Here is a 22,370-nt window from a genome sequence, read left to right on the forward strand (position 1 = left end):
TCCTGACTAGTTTCTCCCTCAGACGAGGGCCCATCCCACTTGGGCAATGAAAGCATTTGCAGATGCTGAAGGTTGAAGCACAATGGAAAAGCCAGTGGTCTAAAAAAAAAAAAAAGAGGACAGAGCCTGACAATGCTCACCAGCCTCCCACTCTTGCCACACAAGCTGGCATACTTGAGCCAGGTCCTCATGTCCTCGTGAGGGTTCACCACAAGAGACCGGACCATCAGGATCCTCTGCCAGTCCTCCACGATTCGCTGACAGCCCTGAGGGGAAAGGTAAGAGAGAACTTGTTAGGGTTTGACCTCCAATGCACCCACACAGCCTTAATTCAGAACCTGAAGGGACTTCTAGCAAGATGGAGTCTTCTGTATCCCTAATTCACAGCAGACTGACAGTAGGAACTAGTGGTTATTTCTTTAACACTGCAGTGTGTGAAGAAAGTTCAGTCCTTGACTCTTACTGTCTGCACCAGCTCAGGGTTTGCAGCCTAACAACATCTTCTCATAGAAAAAGGAGAAAAGTTCCTAAAGCAGAAACACACTTAAAAATCAGGAAAGCTTTTTGTACAATTCCAAAGTGAGTCAGGAGTTTTATAACCCTTCTCAACCTAGTTTTAAAGCCTATTTTTGGTTTAAATGGTGACAAATCTCAACATGGAGATAGATGGTAGAAAACCAAACGGTTGCAAAGATATTTTTGTTATTGCCCTTTTTCTTCTCCTTGCATGTGTTGCTTTTGGAGGCTGGCACCACTGAGCTGACATTATGCCAGAAACTGCAGCTCCAATTGCTGTGCTGCTTGTGCAAGCATTGTCTGGTTCTTTTCTGTCTGATGGGAGAGGCACAACAACATTGTTGAGCCTGTATGTCAAACATCCAAGGATGCTACAGAGAAGTAGAACTGTGGAAGGGACAGTAACAACCAAAGCATCTATCCTTTCCCTTTTTCCTTTGCCCCCAAATCAAGGGCTGGGAAGTTGGGCAAAGCTTGTTCCCTAACACCCAAATAAACCTCTTCCAAGAGGCATTTAAGAATTTTTAAAAAGCAGCTATAAAATGTGCAAGAACTGTATGTACTGCTTTCAGGACTATAAAAAGCTGTATTCAGACATTATACTTCCTGTCACTCTCAGTTTCTCCACCCCAGTGGAATGATCCTGAGCTTTTCCAGACAGGAATGTAGATGGGAGACTAAAAGCTTTGTCACAGTTTCCCAAACAGCTAAAAAATATGCAGCAGCAACAGCCTTTCATAAGGTAGCAGATTACAGCAGTCCCAGGGAAGAACTCTGCACAGGGAAAAATTTTTCCTCCAGGCAGCATTTAACCCTAATTATGCCTTTTTTCTCCTCCTTCTCATGCAGGAATCACCTCTTTAAACAGTGTTCCTGTATGTACTGCCACATCTGAGGATGATCACCTTCATTGTAGGAATGCCTCTTGTAAGGAAATAGTGTCAAAATATTTGTCTGATTTAAATCTTCAGAGGTGCTTCGGATTTTTTTCTGTTTAGAGTAAGAAAGGCACAAACTTCTCTTTAAACACAGAAGAACAGCATTGCTAAAGGTCTCTACTAAAAGGTCAAGGCCAAGCATAGAATCATTTTTATTGGAAAAGACCTTTAAGGTCATCAAGTCCAACCATAAACCCAACACTGCCAATTCCACCACTAAGCCATGTGTGCCACCAGTCAACTGGAAATGTTCTTGTAAGAGGTCCAAAAGGAACAGGACAATCTTTTATTTTACAAGTATGTGAGTTTTCTGACCAGTTTTCCAGCATTTGGAGGGAATTCACTTTTTAAAATGCAGCCAGGCGAAAAGTTCAAACCAGCCTGATCCAAACCAGTATTTCCAGATGTAATCCAATACTGAGATAAGCAGCCTTGGGGATGTTACTGGTATCTGTCCTCTTTATACATCTATTTCAAGGCTTAAATCATCCTTTTAAAGTGTCATATCAGCAGAGATCTCAGAACATTAACCAAAAAAAAAAAAAAAAAAACCAAAAACCAAGCAACCAGGACAGACACAAAGGAGATGGAGAGCACACAGTCATGTGAGCATGGACTGGGATAGAGAGAGACATGGAAGGATTTGCTGAGCCACCACACTGACTCAAGAGGCAGCTGAGCATCTCCATTCCTGATCTTTCCCCAGATGTACCTGCAGCCTTTCCCACCAGATCTGGCGGATGATCTCCCGGCGCTCCGGTACAAGTTTATACTGGATCACCTCTTCCAGCTCTGACAGCATCTGGCAGGATACCATAGCCTGGAGGAAACAATCACATTCCATCCCAATCACCACACAACAAATCTATAATTAAGGAACAGCATTTTGGCATCAGGATCTCAAGCACATACACTGCCCAACAGGTAAAGGACTGACTGCCATATATTGGTGTCTAGGATTCAACCTTCCCAAATGCCAGTTCTTGTTTCTTCAGAGGGGGTGGAGGTCACCTCACTGTTTGGATTGTCCCAAAGCTGCTCCAACAAAGTTATGTTTCTTATCTGACAAAAGCCATTTAGCTTGTGGGCACACACAGCTCTCACATTTGATACAGAGGTTTTATGCAACTCCTGGACAGTCTGAGGCAGAGTGAGGGGAAGGAAGGCTGAGTTACACTCACCCCGTAGGCTCGGCTGTAGCTCTCTCCTGCCATGGCAGTCAGCTCAGCATCCAGCAGGTCTCTGGCTTTGTCAATGCACTGAAACACAACAAGATGTTGGGGCAAAGGTGGTGTGTTTTATCCAGAGTCAACTGTTGAAACTGCTGTTCATCTGTTCCATCCTGTGGACAAAGCTGGCATTGTTCCCACCCTCCAAAAATAACCAGGGAAGGGTCTTATCAATAGAAAGAACTGACAGGAGAACAGTGTCCATGGATGGGTATAAGGGAAGCCAAGGGGGCTTCATGCACCACCTGCACAGTCTGAAGTCTGTCTTCCTACAAAATCAAAGTTTGCAGTATTTCTAATCCTACTGTCATTGTAGAAATCATCATTAAGAACATTTTACAGAGGAAAAGAGAAGTTCACATTGTAGTCCAAGAGTTGGTTACAAAAAAGCCTCAAGAAATGTCTTTTGATACCATACAATGACAGAAAATAGCTTTCACTGTTTTACGTAACCCAGCAGGATTTTATGAATTTTACAGGACAGCAAATTCCATTTCTCATCCTCCAACTAAGACAGGCTCTTCAAGCATGAAACAAATCCTGCTCTGGTTCTAGTCATTATATAATCTCTCACCTATAGCTTTTCCTGTTCAAAATGTTAAAGGTTAATCACAAGCTCTACCCTTCTGAATGCCTGGCTAATTTTACTGTGCACATCACCCAAAAATCTATGGGTTTTGACAGCACAGACTGAATTATTCCTTTATCTAAGTTGGCAAGGCAGCACAGAATTCTGAGAAATGGGACTTGAGCTTCCTTGGAAAGTAAACAACATGCTTCATATCTAGAGAGAGGAGCAAGTCACTCTGCAAATCTCCTGTGTGACAGACAAGCATTACCACTACAGCTGTTTAATAGACTCATTCCCTGCCTTGATGGCTCAATGTAAGATTTGAGATTTATCAATGCCACCAGAAAAATTAAACTTATTGTACATGATATATATGAGCACTTCACTGAAAAAGCTGCAAGAGACAGAAGTGCACAGAACATCCCTGAAGAATCTTCTCAGGCATTCATGGCATTTTACAATCAGTGCCTTGTACAATGGAACCTCTGCTGAGATAATCCCTGTGCCCTGTCAGTCTGGAAAACAGGTATAAAAGTAAAAAAAAAAGCCAAAAAATGAATAAGGCATTCTTGTGCTCTACAGCACTGGACCACTGCTCTGTGTACATACATTCACTGCTGTGTTCCTGGGAATACAAGGCAAGAACAATCACAAAGGTCTGATACATCCATGGAAAAAAGGTTATTGGGCAATTCTAATAGGTCATAGCCAACTGCTTTAAAACATCATGTCTTTCTATGCAGCAACACAGACCAGTTCATCTGAAACTAGGTTTTGGGAAGCCAACAAGGAGGGTAATTACTTGCTGAGCCAGTGAGAAAAGGTCCTGATGAAGTGCCAGCACAGCCCTGTAGAAAGCCCCATCGTGGGTGTCCCTTGGGATCATGCAGGTGTATTCTTCCATGCTGTCCCACTGACCTGCAGAGACACAGAGATCCTCAGCAACACAACAGCCTTCTCTGCAAGGGAAGAGCAGGACACAACTGTGCTACAGTGCTCAGACGTAAGCCACCAGGCCTGAGTGCTGTGAGGTACTTCTGCATTTCAGGCAGCTCTCCAACAGCTTGTCTTTGGCAGGGACACTCTGTTATATACATAAACCATATATAAACATACACAGGGCTACAGACAAGGGAAAACATAGGCATTTTTCTTCTAGGCAAATTGTTATCCTTGTGGGAAAGGTTCTTTCATTCCTTATGATGAAAAAGTTGAAATTCTGACACTTCCAGAACATTTCAATGAATTAGTGCCCTACAGAGCAAAAGATGAATTTTTCTCAGGGAAGGCAGGCAGACAGCAAGTGATTTATAGGCTTCACTAGGAAATATCTGGTTATCAGCATAATGGACATTTGGACCACTATAGATTTATTTCACTTAAGATTGTCTACTCAGCAGACACGAGCTATCAAAATGCTCAGCACATATTGTTCTGTTCGTAAATAGGAGTCTGCTACAAATCTAAGGAAGTGTAGTAATCTCATTTCAAGCCTGAGCTCTGCTCAGTGCAAAGCCAAGCAAAAGGGAGCAGTTAAGCAACTGATCACCTGCACAGACCAGTAAGGCACTCTGTTACTGGGAGACTTGATGTAAATGCAGGTTTTCCAAAGGGCTTCAGTATGGAATGGCACTTACTTTGTTTCCCGGTGTAAATAATTTGCCTCTTTGATGTTGCTGTTTCTTTTTTCCATAGTTCTGGAGCCAGTTAAAAGTATCTGTGCCCCTACCTTGTGGGCTGTCACACCCCCACAGGAGGATACCTTACCTAGACCCCAGGCAGCAGCTGCAGCCATCCTGGCCATCTTAGCTTGAGTTTCATCATTCACCTGTGTCCACTTCTCACAGCACTGCTGGTGGAGCTGCCCCCTAAGAAGAATCCACAATTTCTGATCAGCAAAAAGCCTCTTCTAAGAATTCTGCTTTTTTAAACAAGCACTTTCCACTGATAAGACAACAGCCAGCCTTATCATTCCTTTCATACTGAGAGGAGACCAGGATTTGACTCCTCTGGCCAACTCAGTCACATTGTCTGATGACAAATATCCTATCAGGAGAAAATTCAAGGCACACTGTTTTGAAAACACAGCTCCAAACAGAAATTTGCATCTGTTTATACCTATTTTACAAACTGGACTGTCAACACCAGTCTACAAGTGCAGAAAAAAAAATAATTCCCAAGAAAACAAACCAACCACCACCAAACAAAGGATGCTGAAAAATGTTTTGCAAGAACAAGAACAAGAAACACGTGATCTGAATAGCTTGGGCACGGCTCCTGCTCTCCAGCATTTTGAATTAACACATCACCAAGCCTGAAGACAGAGACTGGAGAATCAATGCTGCTGTAACCTCGTGTGAAGACTTGTCATGGCAAGACCTCAGAGGGACGTGAGTCTTTCATGGCCAGCAGAGAGGAAGCACCAGGATTTTTATATAATTTCTTTTAAATCAACTGTGAATGCTCCACTAATCAAACCAATTACTGTGGGTGTTGCAGTTCCAGGATTTCTCAGGCTGGATACTCTGTAGCAGTGGAACAGCTGCCAACTGTGAGGGAGAACAACTTGCCTTCCCTACTGTCATCCCCTCCCAAAAAAGAAGATGAGTTAGTCAAACAGAACCGATGGGCTGCCACAGGCAAGACAGTCATTCTGACAGCTTAATAGCCCAGGAGAAAAGAAACAACAAAGCCAGTGGAAAACCAAGCCAAACCTTGCAACAGCAGTAAATCAGGACCTCACAGAGGCTGAAAAAGCACTGTGGGTCCTGCAGGAACAACTACATCAGGAGACAAATGGCTAAGAATGCTCTGGGTGTGCTCTCAAAACACCCCTGCACTGAAATAATGACACTGTATAACATAGTTCTGCATTAACTGCCTTGTCCTGCCAAGTAGATTCCAGCAGCAGAAACAGTCAAGTTGAACAGCACTAAAGAGTATCAGCAGCCAAACCGTGGAATCCTCAGCCCCAGGATGATGCCTCTAGAGTCAGGTAGCAGACAGCACTTTGCAGAGGCACTTGTGAATTGTAAAAAACATCTGCATAGAGCTGGAGTGCAGCTCCACCACAGAGCCTGGAGACTCTGATCACTCTCATCTCTACAGTAGATCCATATTTTGCTCCAACTGATGAAAACTGCCCTTTCGTAACATATTTGCCACTGATACACGAATAAGCAGGAGGTTCAGAAAGGACATTTTACACAAACACACATCCTGCAGGAGGGAAAAGTTCTTTAAATCCCTGGTGAGAGCTGCCTACTCCTGGAAAAGCTGATTGAGGAACACTGAGTAAGAGGATCTGTTTTCCCTACTGCAAAACCTACACCTCATGTGTCTCAAACCCATCTAGAAAGAAAAAGGGCAGAAAACCACTGTCGGAATTAGGTTTCTCAAGCAGCCCTGTTTCTCTAACAGTAAAATGACCTGAGTGCAGAGGAATCTCCTGCCTGTGTGCCATCCCATGGGTTCACGTCAGGACCCATCAGGAGGGAGCTCATGACACGCCAAGTTCAGCAGGAAGGAGGAACCTGCACCCAACCTCACATGCCCCTGGGTAGGACTGCACGCCCCAGTGCACCCCGTGCCTGCTCCAATTATCCTCCTGCAGCTGAACAGGGAGAAAAACCAGAAGCCCCCAGTTAAGCAGCAAGCTGTAAGTCACTGCCAGCTCACCCTCTCACAAATACTGACTCCAGTCAGTTGGTGTTGACAACGGACATTTAACACGTGGCTTGAAATACCACATGTCCACAAGGAAAAGGCTTAATGAGGGTTAAAAAAGAGTAATAATGAAAAATTCATCCATCTGCAAGATGGGCAAAAGGATAAGCATAGGTCTGACCCTGAACAAACACAGAAACCTCTCATGGTTCAATCAGAGTTTAAAAAGAAAGGCCCCAACAAGCTCCTTTTATGACTGTTTCTGACAAGTCCTGCTCAGTTAATGTTTCCTCTATTTACAATTTCTTCCTCTGTTACAAATGGGCTTGACCTGATTATAAGACTGCAGACTCTCTTTCAGAGACCTTAACTCATCAGATGGTCACTCCCAGAAGGCTCAGAGATGTTATTGCCAATCCTGACTTCAATGAACAAAGTGAGAAGCCACCAGAAATACTCCAACTATTAAGTAGGCAGAAGTAAATAGGAATTCAGGCAAAACAATTTCACCTGAATGGCAGCATCCTGAGAACAGAGAGACACCATTTTCCCAAGTCTTCAGGCATTCCCCTCTTACCATTCACCAAGTGCTTCCAAGCAGCGCATCCGTCCCAGCATCAGCTCAGGATCATCTTTGTTGGTGTCCATCTTCTTGTCATAGGCCACCAGAGCATCTTCCCATTCATGAAGCTTTTCATACCAGGTAGCTTGAATTTCCTAAGGGAGTGGGGAAAAAGAATCAGATTCTGTATTAATGACCACAGATTTTCCTGAAAAATCTGTGTCTGTGGTGGTCACTTCATGCTTTTTTCATCCTACATATCCTCATGGACTTCTGTAAGACAGAGAAAACACCTGAGCTAGTCTGAAAACAGGGATCCTGGCATTGCTCCCCTTGCACAAAATGAGTTGAGGTTTACCAGAGGGATCAGTCCAACATCATCCACCTGTTCAGTGCCACTGAAATACCAGCTCAGTAGCTGGTGCTTTTGTTTTTGGAGAAGTGGAGTGAGTGGAATAGGGAAAAGGGTAAATCCATAACATATTCCACTTCCCATTGTTGCACATGTTTGCATTTAAACAAGAAAAACAGTCCTGTGTTCAGGAATGGAGTGACCAACTGGAAAAAATCTCCAAACTCTGCATCTGGCTACTGCTGGGCAGTTATTGAATAGAGCAGGCAGTGTGAAGTTGGGGTCTAATCACACCCCTCACAAGGGAAGGCTGTGGTTTGTAACAAAGCCTTTAAAAGAAAGCCAAGCAGTGATCCTTATCAGCTGCACAAACTTTTCTTCAGTCTTTGTTTCTAGATTTTGTTTCCAATTTTCAAGAAAACAAAATGCCTTGATATATTTTCCGTACTTTTGCTCTGCCAGTGTTTTTTCTGCTCAGTCTTTGGCAGCTCCTGTCTTGACACAGGCTGTAGAACAGATTCTTTTCCCAGCCCCGTGGGCAGGGTCACTATAAACCATGCCCTGCATGCCAGGTCTTCCTCTCAGCCCTTTAACTTCTCAGCTAAGTCATATTTCAATTAAGTTCTTGAAAGCAGAGCTCACAGCTCCTCTTAATTTCTTTTCACTGCCTATTCTGGCAAACTCTGTGCTTTGAACTACATTTATTGCTAGAACTATATTACTGCTAAAGAGTGAAGTCAGAATTAGGTAATACAGAACTTTGGTCAATTCACCCAAGCAATTATAAAAGCTGCAAAGATGTTCTGAAGTCTGTACTTCTCCCAGAAAGGACCTATTTTCCAATCTAGGTCAAAACCACACATAATTCTACACCAAATGAATTCCACCATTCTGTGCTTAATGTGTTCCCAGTTTCTAGTGGTTCCTATAGAAAGGGGCTGGTCTGCTGTGCTTCCAGGGCAGCCTCCTTTTTCCCAATAACCCTAAGACACTGCAACAATTATCACTGCAAAATCATCTTTTTACCAGCAGAACTGGCAGGAGAGCATAAATGGTTCAGCCCCTGAACACTAAGCTAAATTACTTATTAAAAAAAAAAAGGAAGAAAGAAAAAAGGTAAATCATGCAGAGAAAGACACAGAACAAATATAGAATGGGGTTATTTGATTTCTGTGATCAGTCTCAATTTTAAGGGACTGGCTAAGCTGCCATTCTAAATAATATCTGAGAACACTCATGTGCCTCCTGGATGAGATGCTAGAGGCATGACTCCCATTAAATCCTTACCTGGAAGGTGTTGATGCAGTTTCTCAAATCCTTCAACCTTAGAACAGGAACTTTCTGCCTCCCTTCCCAGCTAATCCTAAATAAAATGACTTATGTTGTCAAGCTGCTAGTTGCTCACAGCTGCATTTAGTATCAGTGATAGCTGCTAAATTCTCCTCCAAATCAGGTTGTTGCAGCCCTCCCTGTGCCCAGCATTTGCTGGGAACTACCCACTGTACATCCCCGTGGGCAGCAAGGCCCTTCACTGGGTTCAGAACCCCAGTGTGACTGATGGAATAAACACACCACCATCCCCAAAAACCACGCTACAGAAACCAGGAAAACACAGGATGTGAAGAGAAGAGCTCTCCAGCAGGACTCACCAGCTCCCCAAAGTGCTTCATGGCATATTCCAGCACCCCAGCAGCTGCCTCTGGCTGTTGGAGTTTGTTGTTAATGCTGAAAGGGTAAGAAAAGAAAGATCATTTAACACAGCTGGCAACTATTAGGGGCTGGTATGAGCTTCTACTTGGTAATACCAAGCTCTATCATTTAGAAATACCAATGGAACACCCTCCTTTTTTAAAGCTTCCAAGTGAACAATTAAACTACATAAGGCACACAATGATTATGTATTTGCAAAACAATAGGTGCACACATTTTCTCTGCACATATTCTCAAGACTTGTTACACAAAGCAGTGATGGTATATGATTATCAGTTCTAAATAACAGCCTGCACGGGGAGAAGAACAGTTGCCAATAGTTTGAAAGGCATAATTTCTCAAACAGCTGCATTTAAGAGCTTTACAGTGCTGATTTTTTCCCCTCCTTTCTCTTAAACACACCACCAACTCCTTTAAAAATCAGAATAGAGATCCAGGAAACAGCCTACATCATTAAAACAGCTGACAAACGTCACCAGGAAAACACATAAAAAGCATGCAACCCTAATTTCAGTTTCACATTTCACACAGAGCCCCTGCACTGGTATTTAACCAGCACTGGTGCTTGTCTTCTGCTGGTTTTCAAGAACACGCCAGAAACTGCTGCCATCACAACCAGCCTGGCCCAGTGAGGCACCTTGCTTTGCAAGGGCAGCTGAATTTTAGGAAGCACAGCAAACAGGCCACTCTTGAGCCTGGCTCTCCAGTCCAGCAACACCATGTACAGCTGTTCTCTTAAATCATTTCTGTTTCACATTGGTTTTCTGATCTTACTATCAGAAATGGGGTGCTTGGTGGGCAGCCCTCCTGCTAAACCCTGATTTAGTGAGGAAATTAACTTTTTATTAAGCTTCTGCTATTTTTTAAAGCTTATTTATGAGCAGCGTCTGGCTCATTGCTCTCCTCTTTCCCCAGTGACACTGGAGAACAAGAAGTGCAAGTTGTTCAAAGCAATATGACAACACCTGAGCACCTACAACACACACCCCCACAGCCCAATATTAGCACTATTTAATGCTTGGAATGGAAGCATCGTCATTAACAAAATGAAATATAGCAACAGAGAACAGTGCAAAGAGATTTTCACTGGTCTTTGAATATGACTGCAGGCACAGGCAGCTTTCAGAAATGTCCCTTCTTGCCTGCCACAATCAGAATATCTGCATGATTTCCCCGCTATTAGAGGCCTGTTGATCAGTAAGAGACAAGCAAACCTACAGTATTAAAGGGGGTGATAAACAGATTTAAAAAAGGGAAAAATTTTCAAATGAGAGCTACATTTCTTCTGCCTGTGGAAGCTTCCTTTCATGACAACTAAGGGATCAAGCTCCAAGACATATTCTGGATACCTGGGAATGTCAAGTAAAATACTCTTGGAAACAGGACCTCAGAGTGGTTGAGCTGAAATCACGTTTAGGCAGACTAAGAACACACCACAACCCCTGCTGGAGATGACAGCACCCAGCAATGGGAAGCACTTGAAATACACCCATGGCTATTTTTCAGCAGGACAGTCAAAGTTCCTGCTCCCTCCACACTTCCCAAGGGAAAGCCAGGCAGCAGTGCCTCATAAAAGTGATAAATGGCTGTCACGTCTCATACCCCGATGATTTAAAGAGCCACTGGCAGACACATCACTTCCAGCACGTCAGGCAGTTAATTACTTCCAAGTTATCTTTCTTGTCAACACTCCCTGACCAAATTGGCTGTTATCTTTCATTCTTTGACAATTAGCACTGCTCTTCTGCTGCTGCTCCCCGGTGCACTCAATTACTCCTTTTGTTTCTTACTTTCTTGGCTGCTCAGAGTAGAATTAAGTGTTTCAAATCTATTTATGGTTAGTTTTAAGCAAAGGGAAGGGAAAGATGGGGAGGACAAGGAGAAAGATTTTGATTTAGAAGAAGACACAGTAGTAGATCCAATACCTTGGTGCTGTTAATAATCATAAATTACTCTCCATAACAAATGATCCAGCAACACAGTGAGCAATGAGAGGTAATTTTGTGACTGGGACATCTCCTGGCAGCTGCTTTTCCCTGTGTTGAGGATCATTTCTGCCAAAGCAGTGAATGCTGTGGTTCCCCCCTCCCAGCCCATTTGGGATATACACTATTTTAATCTGGTACATTCAAAAGACACATTTAAAAATTATGACATTCTGTGCTTCCTTTCCCCTTCCTTCCATGAAGGCACTGCCCTTCTCCCTGCAGACCTGCTGAGGTCTGTGCTCAGGCAGGAGCTTCCTAAATTTCATAACACCCCTAAAAACACCACAGAGCTGTTTTCTAGTTACCATGCTGGAGACTGAACAGCATGAAAAACACTGCAGAAAAGCATCCAGGCACACAGAAAAGGCCCCCAGGGCTGATATTCCAGCCAGGCAGAGTTGCCAGGGGGTTTTAGTCACAGTGTTGCTGCTGGAAATCAGGGCAGTTTACTGGATTAGAATCAAGGGGATAGATTTCTCCTTGCATCTGCAAAAAGATAACTACAAAATCTTTCTGGATTAAAGGAGAAGGTGGGGAAACATCTCTCAAGATAGAAACAATGCTGTTGGCTGACTTGCCAGACAGTAACTTAAGTCTGTTTACTGGGAGATGTCCTTGCAGTTTTCTCTAGTTTAGGATAAAATTAAGTTTAATATTAAAGGAGAAGATCGATTGTTCTCCATATCCACTGAGGGTAGAAACATATTCAACAGTTCATTTTTGTTCAGAAGCTAAAAATCCCTTCCACTATCCCCTACTTTACTCGAAGGCTCAGTAGCAGGGAATAAAAGAACATCACTGCACCTTCTTTCTGGGAAGTTTCTGGGGACAGGTTTGGTGGGACAGAAGTTACACGTCACTGAATCCCTCAGTATTCAGCCTGGGCTGGGCTGCCAGAGCCTTCCAGTACTGGTGCTCCAGGGAAATATTGCAAAATTATAGATTTTAAATGCCAATGTACATTCCTAAAATATTCTGAAACTACCTCAAGACACAGCTGTCCCACGTTTGCAGGCCAGACTATTAAAATGGGAGACCACAGGAACAACAAGATTTCCCAAGTCACATCAACTAGACTCTGATATACTTTGAACTAATGCACTAATTTCCCTGTTTAATACCCACCACTTCATTCCACATTTTAGTCAATATACAAAGTGATTACAAGAAGCAACAGAAGATCCTTATACTTTCCTTCAAAATGAAGACAAATCAGTTGCAAAACTGATTCCTATCACTAAGGTTTGCTCTGAGTCTGGCCCACCTGGACTCACTGCATAATTCCATAATGCAGTGGAATTCAAATTGCTGTCAATCACAATGACAAAAGCAGTAATTCCTATATTCCAAGTGCACAATGCTGCAGCTGGATAACGAAATGAGACTGGCACAGAAAGGTTTTTGAGAAGACAGTTAAACCCAAGATTACAGATATTTCCCCACCTATTTATTAAGCAATATCTGCACTTTAGCCAGAATAATGTCCAATCCCCACCTATTTGTAGCACTTGATCATGATGAGGATATTAAAAAGTGACAAGCCTCCTGAAGAAAAACATTTTCCAATTACTCTGTCATTCTATCCTTACAAAAGGTGACTACCCTTGGTAAACTCCCTAAAATAAAACCCTTGGTCAAAAATCTTAAATGTTCAAACTTTATTAGTAGTGAAAGGCTACATAAACCTACTGTTTGATGATTAAGATATCAAAATATCCCACGTGTACAAACAACTAAAATGCAGCACACTGAGCTGGAATCACAAAAGAGAAGAATATTTAAGAGAAATATACTCCTATTGCTTGTATTTAAACAGAAATAAGACATGAACTGGAAATGAAAACCAACTTTTTTGACTTCAGTGTGAGGAGAGCTCAAATGAGGGACTTTCCTCTTCCACAAATCCCAGCCTTAAATGTATAATGTTTACTAAAAATATTCTCTTTTATAGATCCCTGGGAGCTTTACAGTCTTCCATTAGCTTTGACATTGACAATATTCTCTATCACTCAAAATATATTAAATTTTCAAGAATTCAGACAGAAGAGACGCTCCTCATCTTCTCATAAAAATTAACACCCCCCTTTTTTTAAAACAGAGCCTTTTCAGGAGGCAACACACACATCTCCTGTTGCCAAAATGCATCTCAGAACTTGATAGAGAAACCTCATTTTTGCTATAAAGCAGCTTGTCCACAGAGTCTGAAAAAAAGGAAGAGTTTGTCTTCTTGTTTAGTCTCCCCAAGTTTGTTTAAAAAGATGCTCCATGTGACAGATTTTACCAACCCAAGTCAAGCTTGTTTTCCTTTCTGAAGAAGTGCTGGAGCTGCTTCTGGGACTGGAGGTGGAAGGCACTGCTGCTTTGTGGAGACTTGGGGGAACAGATAATCCTCTGGCAAAAGGAGTTGGCTTTGCTGGCCAGTTTCCCCAGTTCTACAGTTTATTTGTGCTCAGGCATCCCTGGGTCCTTGATTCAGCAAACCTCAGAAAACAACCCCAAAACAGCTCAAAAAACCAATGCATGTCCATCGTGCCACTAAAAACTATCCCCAGGCTGGGAACAAACACATTTGGGAAACCAATACCAGGAAAGAGCTGTTTTCCATACAGGGTTGTGATGATTGAGGGCTTCCAGGCCAGAGCAGCCCTTCAGCTTCCAGCAAGGACACACCACATTGCTAACAGGCTTAAAAACCTGCCAGGCTCCCTATCTTGATATAAATGCTTGCAAATCAAATAAAAGCATTCATCAGCTTTGAAAGAAAAAGCAGTGAAAACCATGACAGTAACATTCCTAGCCAGCCCTGCTGCTCAGGCTGCAGAAGGTTTTGTACCAGCTATTTTTTATTAATTGGGAAAAATAAAATTGCCAAGGAAGATACTTAGCAGAAAAAGGTGAAACACAGAGTCAGTCTTTGTGTATTGATCATGCAAATAGTGGATATGTTAAATAAAAAAGAAATCACAGGTGACTGCAGGAAGTATGAGGGGTTTGTTTCTCATCAGACCCTCTCCCTTGTTCCACCTGTTCCCCTGTAACTTCAGAGGTTTCCAGTGCAGTCCTGACTGTAAAGCTGTAAATGCTGGAGCATTTATGAGCATCTCCAAAGCCAGGGGTGAACAGTTTCCCACTTCCTGGGAGGGAAAAGTGGTATTTCAGAGCTCTGACCAAGTGTGGACTTCAGTGACCTGCCAGCAGAGAGCTGATGGGAGCCTTTGCCATCTCAGCAAGCACCAGGAATTCCAGATTCGAAGCATTTTCCGGATGCATATTAAGGGTTTTGCAATGACTGGCTACCAAATAAATAGCCACAGGGCACTGAGCTTTTCTTCTTGTCTCAGCTTTGCATGCACCTGCCAGAACAGCTTCCCAGAGCAGGCAGTCTTTCAAACCCACCTCTGACTTAATCTGCCCCTCCAGGGACAGGAGGTAACTGCTTCTGATCAAGTAATACTCATATATTTGAATTCAGTAACATCAACCAACGTTATAAACATATGGTACATACAAACTGAAACCATGTTTAGCCTCAATTCTTCCCAACCACTTCAAACCTACATCATAAACAGAGTCAAAAAGGGGCTGCATCGTTTTCTTGACTTTAGGATCTCATCTTTTTAGCTTCCATGTAGCAGAATATTCCCACATACAAAATATAACAGGGGAAAAACAGGGTGTTGAGATTTCAGACCAAATGATATTTGATTTCTCCATCACCACTGGGGAGGAAGGAAAAAACAGGACTAGGACCCATTCAGTAATTATGGAACTAGTTTCTCCCTAGCTATGCTCCAAACTACACCTCTGTCCAAAATGTGACAGGATCCTGAATTCAAGTTGAAAGACAACCAGTACAGAACAGTGGGACAGCTTTTGTCAGCTTCTACAGCTGATCTAACCTGGCAGTGACCACCATCAGGAGCTATTGCTGCCTAAGTGACCAGGGAACTGGGAGAGACTCATCTTTCAAACACTTATAAAGAAGTCAAATTCCACTAAGGCTGAGGTTTCTGCCAAGAGATGTCTCTGCCCAAATCTCTCTTAATGCTTCCTCAAAAGCAAGGACAGATGGGAAGAGTTGTGCTCTTTTCCATTCCTGCATAATGTGTCTGTTGTCACACCCTTACACAGAACAAAGTGTTATCTCTTTTTAAACAGGTAAATCAAAGTACCCAGAAGAAAGACGGCTTTCATTGGGATATACAAATTAGAGGCTGAATCCCAAATAAAACCCCGGTTGTCTCATTTCCAATTAAATACTCCCATTTAGAGAAGGGATTTGGAGGCCTTTCTGCACTGTTTTGTAACATTTGTGTGTTACTTTAGAGTTTGGCTGAATCTTAGATCCTTCCAAAATCTGTATAAAGAGGGAATGCACGGACCTACAAGTGGCTCCTCTCTTCCACATCTGCCCAAGACAGAGGAGTTATGGTGAGTGGGAGCAGCAGCAGGATGGGCTGGAGTCCTGTGTAACACAATGGGGGTGTTAGTAGAGTGGCTTTTTGGGGCAGGGAAGTCAGAGTCTGGCCTGTCCTATTCTTTGTTCCAACCTTGACAAAAACACATTTCTCATCACAGGAAGCTGGAGAAGAATTTGCCCCTGGGAATGACAGAAGCTCCAGCTGGAAGAGGGCTCAGACAGGATTAGAGGCAGAACAAAAAGGTCAGGCTTTCATCCATGTGCAGTGGCACTTTCTGGTCTGATGTATAAAAAGCAATTTTGCTATGGAAGGTTTCTGGAATGTCCACAGCAAAACTTGACTGAAGCCTGTGCTCTGCTGTGGAGGTGCCCTCGGTGCTTTAACCAAATTGTACTTGGACACCTCTGGCAGTATCTCAGGTTCCCAGTCCCACACAGAAGCCTCAGCAGCTGACAGGACAGATCCAGTGGTTCTGCCTGGAGCACAGCACACAGGAGTCACCCACCACACAACTCGACACCCACGCTGCCCGTGTGGAGATCACTGACCTCCTCCAAAAGATCCCCTGTCCTTTCTGTATGAAAATTCAGGTTTAGGAAACATCTGTATTCACATTCCACCCCTGCAGTGCTTTGATGCCTTCATCCCCCTAAATCCTTGCACCCTTGTGGGTCTGTTCTGCAGAAAAACTATTACCAGCTGTGGTGCAAATCAGAGGCAGCAAGAAAGCATCAAGCAACAAGTGTATCAAAGCTGAGGAGGAGAGAAACTGCATCAACAAGAAACTGTGCTTTCTATTTCTCTAAAAGCAGATGTCAGATCAGTAAGGCTTTTCCAATGGTTCCTAATCAAGCAGAAATCCTGCAGCCACTTTGGATCAGCAAAAAACACCCAGATGGGACAGTATGTGTCAGTTGGGTTTGTCCTGATGCCCTTTGTAAAAGGAGCAAGATTAGCTTTCTTTTGTTTTCTTGGACACCAAGAAGCTTTCACAGCATTTACCCCAGGAGCAGATACATGAGCCACTTCCACCTTCATTTCATCTTATTTCTGCCAGTTATAATCAGAAACTTTGCAGGGAGATGCAAGAACATGTTGGGCAATGACAGAGCAGTGGCCAGGGGTGAAACACCTTCTCCCTCAGGATCTAAGAACAAAGCCTGCAGACCTTTTGCAAAAGGTTGTCCCACTGCTGAAAAGGTTCTGGTTGGGGATCAGACTGCTATAATTAACTTTTGAACTGTTAAAAGATATAAAAGAGGAGAGAAAGCGGCTATCTCAGCCAGCTGATACTTGATCAATTCTAAATGTCTAAAGATTTACTCTTAAATCTACTCTTTTTGTAACTGTGGACATTTTAACTACCCATAGATTTTACTCTCAAAATCTTGTTAGAATCTGGAATTAGATCATGCTGCCTGTAAAAAACCCACCTCTTGTCAAGTTTTAGTAGACTTCCACTATTACCTAATGCCCTTTCACTTCACAGTGTTTATTCACTATGAATAAACAGAGTTTTAACTTATATATTTTGCAGATTTCTTTCCATCCTACCCTCAGATATCCCATCTCTAAAAAGAACAGCACTGAATTCTACAAAGTTAATAATGTAGAGACACCAGTGTACAGAGAGGGGGATTAGATGCTTAACTGATTAACTTGCTAAAATACTGTCTAAATTAAGAAATACTGCAAGCGTAGAATTACCCCCTACAGTTTCTGGGGAATGCATTAGTAGGACTTGCAGCAGCCAGGGCTACCTCCTAGGGAGTTACCTTCCCTGAACTTGTATAAACCCATCCTGTTTGAACAGCCTTTTCACATTCTGGACCTCTACTGTTACTGAAGTGCCAGAACTAGTCACCAAGAGGGCTCCAATCCAATGGGCAATAATTGCTGGAAATTCTCCTCATTTCCTAGCCTTTTCCAACACCCCTTCAAGACACAACTGAGGGAATTCTCTGCTGCTCTCCCCAACTTTTCTTGGCTGAAACCTGTTCCAATTGCACCCTGTAAACACCTGATATGACCAGATGAACTGGGAGGGGCCAGCAAGCCCTCCACAGCTTCAGAGGGGTGGAGGTAAACAGAAAAATAGTATATAAGATGCTTTGAGACAGACTTCCAAAGTGCACGTCCGACAGGAGGGGTCTGAAAAAAAGCCACTTCTTCAGGCTCCACCTTCAGAGACTCCCTTCCCTGGAAGCAAGGAAGGTGCCAGGCTGCTGCAGGAGATTTCATACCTACCCCAGCTGCTCTCAGAGCGCGCTCAGCTGGAAGGTTTCTGCTGCTGTAAGCAAAAATGCCAGCGAGATCCACGGCTCAGCTGGCGTGGCTCTGCATTGTCACCGTGTCCCTGGCAACCTCCCCGGCCCTGCTGCAGAGACCTCCCAAGAGGAGAACCCTCAGCAACAACGGGAACGCTCAGCCCAAGGTGCCGGGCTGCTGCGAGGAGGTCAGGGAGCTCAAGCTGCAGGTGGCCAACCTGAGCAGGATGCTGCAGGAGCTGAGCAAGAAGCAGGAGGGGGACTGGGTGAACGTGGTCATGCAGGTGATGGAGCTGGAGGGCAGCACCAAGCAGATGGAGTCGCGGCTCATCGACGCTGAGAGCAAATACTCTGAAATGAACAACCAGATCGACATCATGCAGCTCCAGGCGGCCCAGACGGTCACACAGACGTCAGCTGGTAAGGAGGGAGTCCCCAGGCTCCCACAAACACCTCCTATCCCACAAACACCTCCTAACACACAGCTAATGACCAGTTCCCACTGCCACTAACGTGACTAGCACGGGGGCACGCTGAGTATGGCCGCTGGAAGCGCTCCTGGAGGATGGGGGTCCTGAGAAAACCAGTGTTTTTATATCTAGATTTGTTATCAGGGAGTTGAGAAACAGCACATTTGTATGGTACAGAATTCAGTCTGATATTTCTGAGCACTACAGTACCAACAGTAAAAGAATGGGAGCTGGCTCTGCCAGGGAATGGTTCTGGCAGTCATATCCCCTGAGTTCACAGCACTGACAGGGGACCAGAAGCTGTTAAAACAATTAGAAATGCTTTCCAAGAATTACTAAGGATTTGTAATTTTATCTTTATGACTATTTCTGAACCAGAACAAAAAACAGTGATCCATTATTTGAATGATAATTCTCAAAAGTTCAAGGCTGTAGATGATGCAAGACACAAACTGTGATATAAGCCTAGCCAGAACACAGTTAAATTCTTCAAAATTCTCCTCCCTGAGGGGAAATTTCACTGCACACAGCAATTGCACAGGCCTGTACTAAATGTGGAATGCAGGTGCACTTTTAGGTCAGCTACCTGTAAAGCCACTTCTGGAAGAAAGAGTCCCCTTTGTTGACTTTTCTTTTAAAATTAAATTCACCACAAAGAGCTTAAAACTTCTTTTAAAAGACACTGTTGTTGTCTGGGACGACTGGGTTTGCCAAAAGACTTCATTCAGACTTTTTTTTTCTTTTTTAACTTTAGGGAAAAACTTTGAAATCCGTTTACTTAATTCTTCTTACAAAAAAGCTCCAGTTGGTCAGTTTTGACACATCGTTGTTTACAGTAGGTCTTAAAAAGAAAGTTACACCATAACAAATCTCTTTGGAGCTGTGGAAAAAGTTTAGAAAAAAAATACAGGAACACACAGCAGCAACTGGCCCAGCAGGTATTTAGGACAGCTGTGTCTCCCCTCACCAGGTAAGAGACATTTAGTCTGTACTAAAGTGAAAACTGTCAGACAGGATAAAGCTTTGCTTCAGCTCATTTATCCTCAGAATAGCCGTGCATTTTACCACCTTCAAGTCAGCTCCTGCACCAGGAGGAAAGGAACTTTGCACAGATGGACTGACTGCAGCTAAAAGGCACCTTCTCTGTCCCAGGCTCCAGTGCAGAATTAATATCCCTCACCACCAAGCTTGGCCAAGCACACAAAGCAGGCACCTGGCAGCAGGACTGGCCATTATTACATTGGATAAGTCTCCCAGCACAGACACACAATAGCAATGTGAAGAGAAAGCAGAGATGGCTCTTTGCAGAGCAGAGGTTAAAAAAAAAAAATAAAAAAAAATCACAAAGTCCCAGTGCTACAACATCTTTTTCCAACGCATACACTGCTCCAAACTAGACCATTTCAGGAAAACATCACATTTGTGGGAAGCCTTCTTCACTTCATTACTCCTTGCATTACACACTAAGCTTTACAGAAACCACCCTGACAGGAGAGGAGTTCTTGCTGTTCAGATTCTCACTTTCTGGTTCTGATTCAAGTAGATGCTGTCTATGACTGCTCATCACTTTACCAGAGGAACTACCGAATTTCTGGTGTTTACAAGCTACCCCCCGATGAATTTTTGGGGATTCCGGATCTGGAGGTAAGGATCATAAGCACACAATGTATATTATGTGTCTTTTCAAATATAATCTAGAAATGCTTATCTACAGAGATGAAAAGAGCACACACTGAGTGAGGACACCCTGCACTTGCAATCAGCATCTTTCTGCAGGCAAACCTCAAGGAAGGAAAGAGTGGACACTCAAGAGGGAAAATAGAAATAGGGAAAATTCATTTAATAATTTTTTGCCACGAGTTTTAAACAGAATAAAAATTTCTCCAAGTTGTGAAATCTGGAACAATGTCTTGTGTTAAGAGAACTGGACCTTCCCTAAGTTTACTGACAAGTAACCACTGCCTTTTTTTCTCTATCCCAGGTGTTCTGTGACATGGAGACAGATGGAGGTGGCTGGACTATCATCCAGAGACGCAAAGTTGGTTTGACATCGTTCAATAGGGACTGGAAACAATACAAGGAAGGATTTGGAAATATTAGGGGAGATTTTTGGCTGGGAAATGAAAACATCTACCGGCTCTCCAGACGCCCCACTGTCCTGAGAGTGGAGCTGGAGGTAACTAATGAGCTCTTCATTTCAGCAGCAGCAGGTCTTTTGCACAAAGTGAGTGCCCAGCAGCAGATCCCATCTCCTACCTCCATAGAAGGCTCAAAGAATTTGCATGCTTTAATTACAGGAGGAGGAGGTAGGATCAACCCAGGGATACATTCAAGGACAAGGCAGATGTTCTCCACTGTGCAAAGTCAGTGGGACAACCTTCTGCCAGCATATGGATTGTGTCTCCAGGAACACGTGGGGACCTAGGAAATCCTGCAGACAGAGATCAAACTGCTGACCACCTCAGATTTAAAAATCTAAAAAGAGAAGCCCCATCAAGTTTTCAAGCCTTTGAGTCTTTTCCTTTTGCAGCACTTCCTTCCAGTTTGCCTTTTATTACCCTCAAACAATTTCTTCACTTTACTAAAGGCTTGGGTCTGGCTTAGACCAGTTTACAGCTGGTACAACAGCTTAGAGGGATGGGATGTGCATAAGCTGAAAGGCTTTTAGATATAAAGTCCCTGTTTCAGAGAGGAAAAAAAATTACTTGAGGCAGCACTGAGACAAGGATGTTGAATGCAAGAGCTGCACATCAGGTTTCCTGGACACTGTTTAATACCAGGTGCAGATAAGACTTGGAAGGATCATGCTTTGCTCTGGAAAGTTCCTTTGCCTTAACAGAGCAGGTCCTGCAGCCTGAGGCAGAAAAAGTGTATGTATATAACCACGGATGGTGGAGTTTTCTCATAACTGCTCTAACAGCACCACTTCCTTCTCCCCTGTTCTGTGGCAGGACTGGGAAGGCAACACACGTTATGCCCAGTACCAGCAGTTCACCCTGAGCAATGAGATCAACAGCTACAGGCTGTTTGTGGGGAACTACAGCGGGAACACCGGGAGAGACTCCCTCCGGTACCACAACAACACGGCCTTCAGCACGAAGGACAAGGACAACGACAAGTGTGTGGATGACTGTGCCCAGTTCCGCAAAGGTACAGCACACAAACACCTTCCTGTCCCCAGAGAACAGCCTGGGGCAGGTGTAGAGAGCCCCAGTCACCCTATTTCCATGGTAACATCTGGGCGGCAAATCGAGGGAGAGGTGGTGATCTCTGGGATACACACTGATATAGGATATCTGGCAGCTCAGGCTGAGCCAGACTGTGTGTTACAGACATCAGTACCTTCAAATGACCTGGTGTGTGCTCTCAGCTGCACACACTGTTACCCAGCCACACTGTCTAAGCTGCTGATGCAATTCAGTGAGGCAGGAAGTTATTCCAGAAAATTTATCAGGTTCTTATTTTTTCTCATATTTTTTTGAGTTTTCAAGTTCTAGTATTAGGGACCTCTAATTACTCTTCTATATTACTATCCTACACCCATCTCCAGGTTCAACCTGACTTGTGATCTTTATTCCTACCCTGTTACAAGCCTCTAATGAGGTTACTCTCTTCATTCGATTTACTATCTTTATTTGAGTTCTGTCAAAGATAATTATCTTCACTGCATCTTGCCCTTT

General features: G+C 43.5%; 2 protein-coding genes across 4 annotated transcripts in view; one reads left to right on the plus strand and one right to left on the minus strand.

Moving 5' to 3' along the window:
• MTOR (mechanistic target of rapamycin kinase) overlaps positions 1-22,370 on the minus strand; it is a 62,092-nt gene that overhangs the window by 17,583 nt on the left and 22,139 nt on the right. For both annotated transcript variants that reach the window (XM_027658043.1, XM_027658044.1), the window contains 7 exons: positions 9,484-9,559; positions 7,498-7,637; positions 5,022-5,122; positions 4,057-4,172; positions 2,636-2,713; positions 2,167-2,274; positions 141-266 (listed from right to left, as the gene is read on the minus strand). In XM_027658043.1, the coding sequence (XP_027513844.1) occupies positions 141-266; positions 2,167-2,274; positions 2,636-2,713; positions 4,057-4,172; positions 5,022-5,122; positions 7,498-7,637; positions 9,484-9,559 (745 nt within the window). The remainder of the gene's footprint in view (positions 1-140; positions 267-2,166; positions 2,275-2,635; positions 2,714-4,056; positions 4,173-5,021; positions 5,123-7,497; positions 7,638-9,483; positions 9,560-22,370) is intronic.
• ANGPTL7 (angiopoietin like 7) overlaps positions 18,183-22,370 on the plus strand; it is a 5,878-nt gene continuing 1,690 nt past the window's right edge. The window contains exons 1-4 of one of the 2 annotated variants that reach the window (XM_027658046.1): positions 18,183-18,640; positions 20,231-20,334; positions 20,672-20,866; positions 21,642-21,840. In XM_027658046.1, the coding sequence (XP_027513847.1) occupies positions 18,256-18,640; positions 20,231-20,334; positions 20,672-20,866; positions 21,642-21,840 (883 nt within the window). In that variant the 5' untranslated portion in view covers positions 18,183-18,255. The remainder of the gene's footprint in view (positions 18,641-20,230; positions 20,335-20,671; positions 20,867-21,641; positions 21,841-22,370) is intronic. The other variant, XM_027658047.1, reaches the window with a different exon arrangement.

This window comes from Corapipo altera, unplaced genomic scaffold (genome assembly GCF_003945725.1).
Source record: "Corapipo altera isolate COAL_440 unplaced genomic scaffold, ASM394572v1 301, whole genome shotgun sequence".
Lineage (NCBI taxonomy): Eukaryota > Metazoa > Chordata > Aves > Passeriformes > Pipridae > Corapipo > Corapipo altera.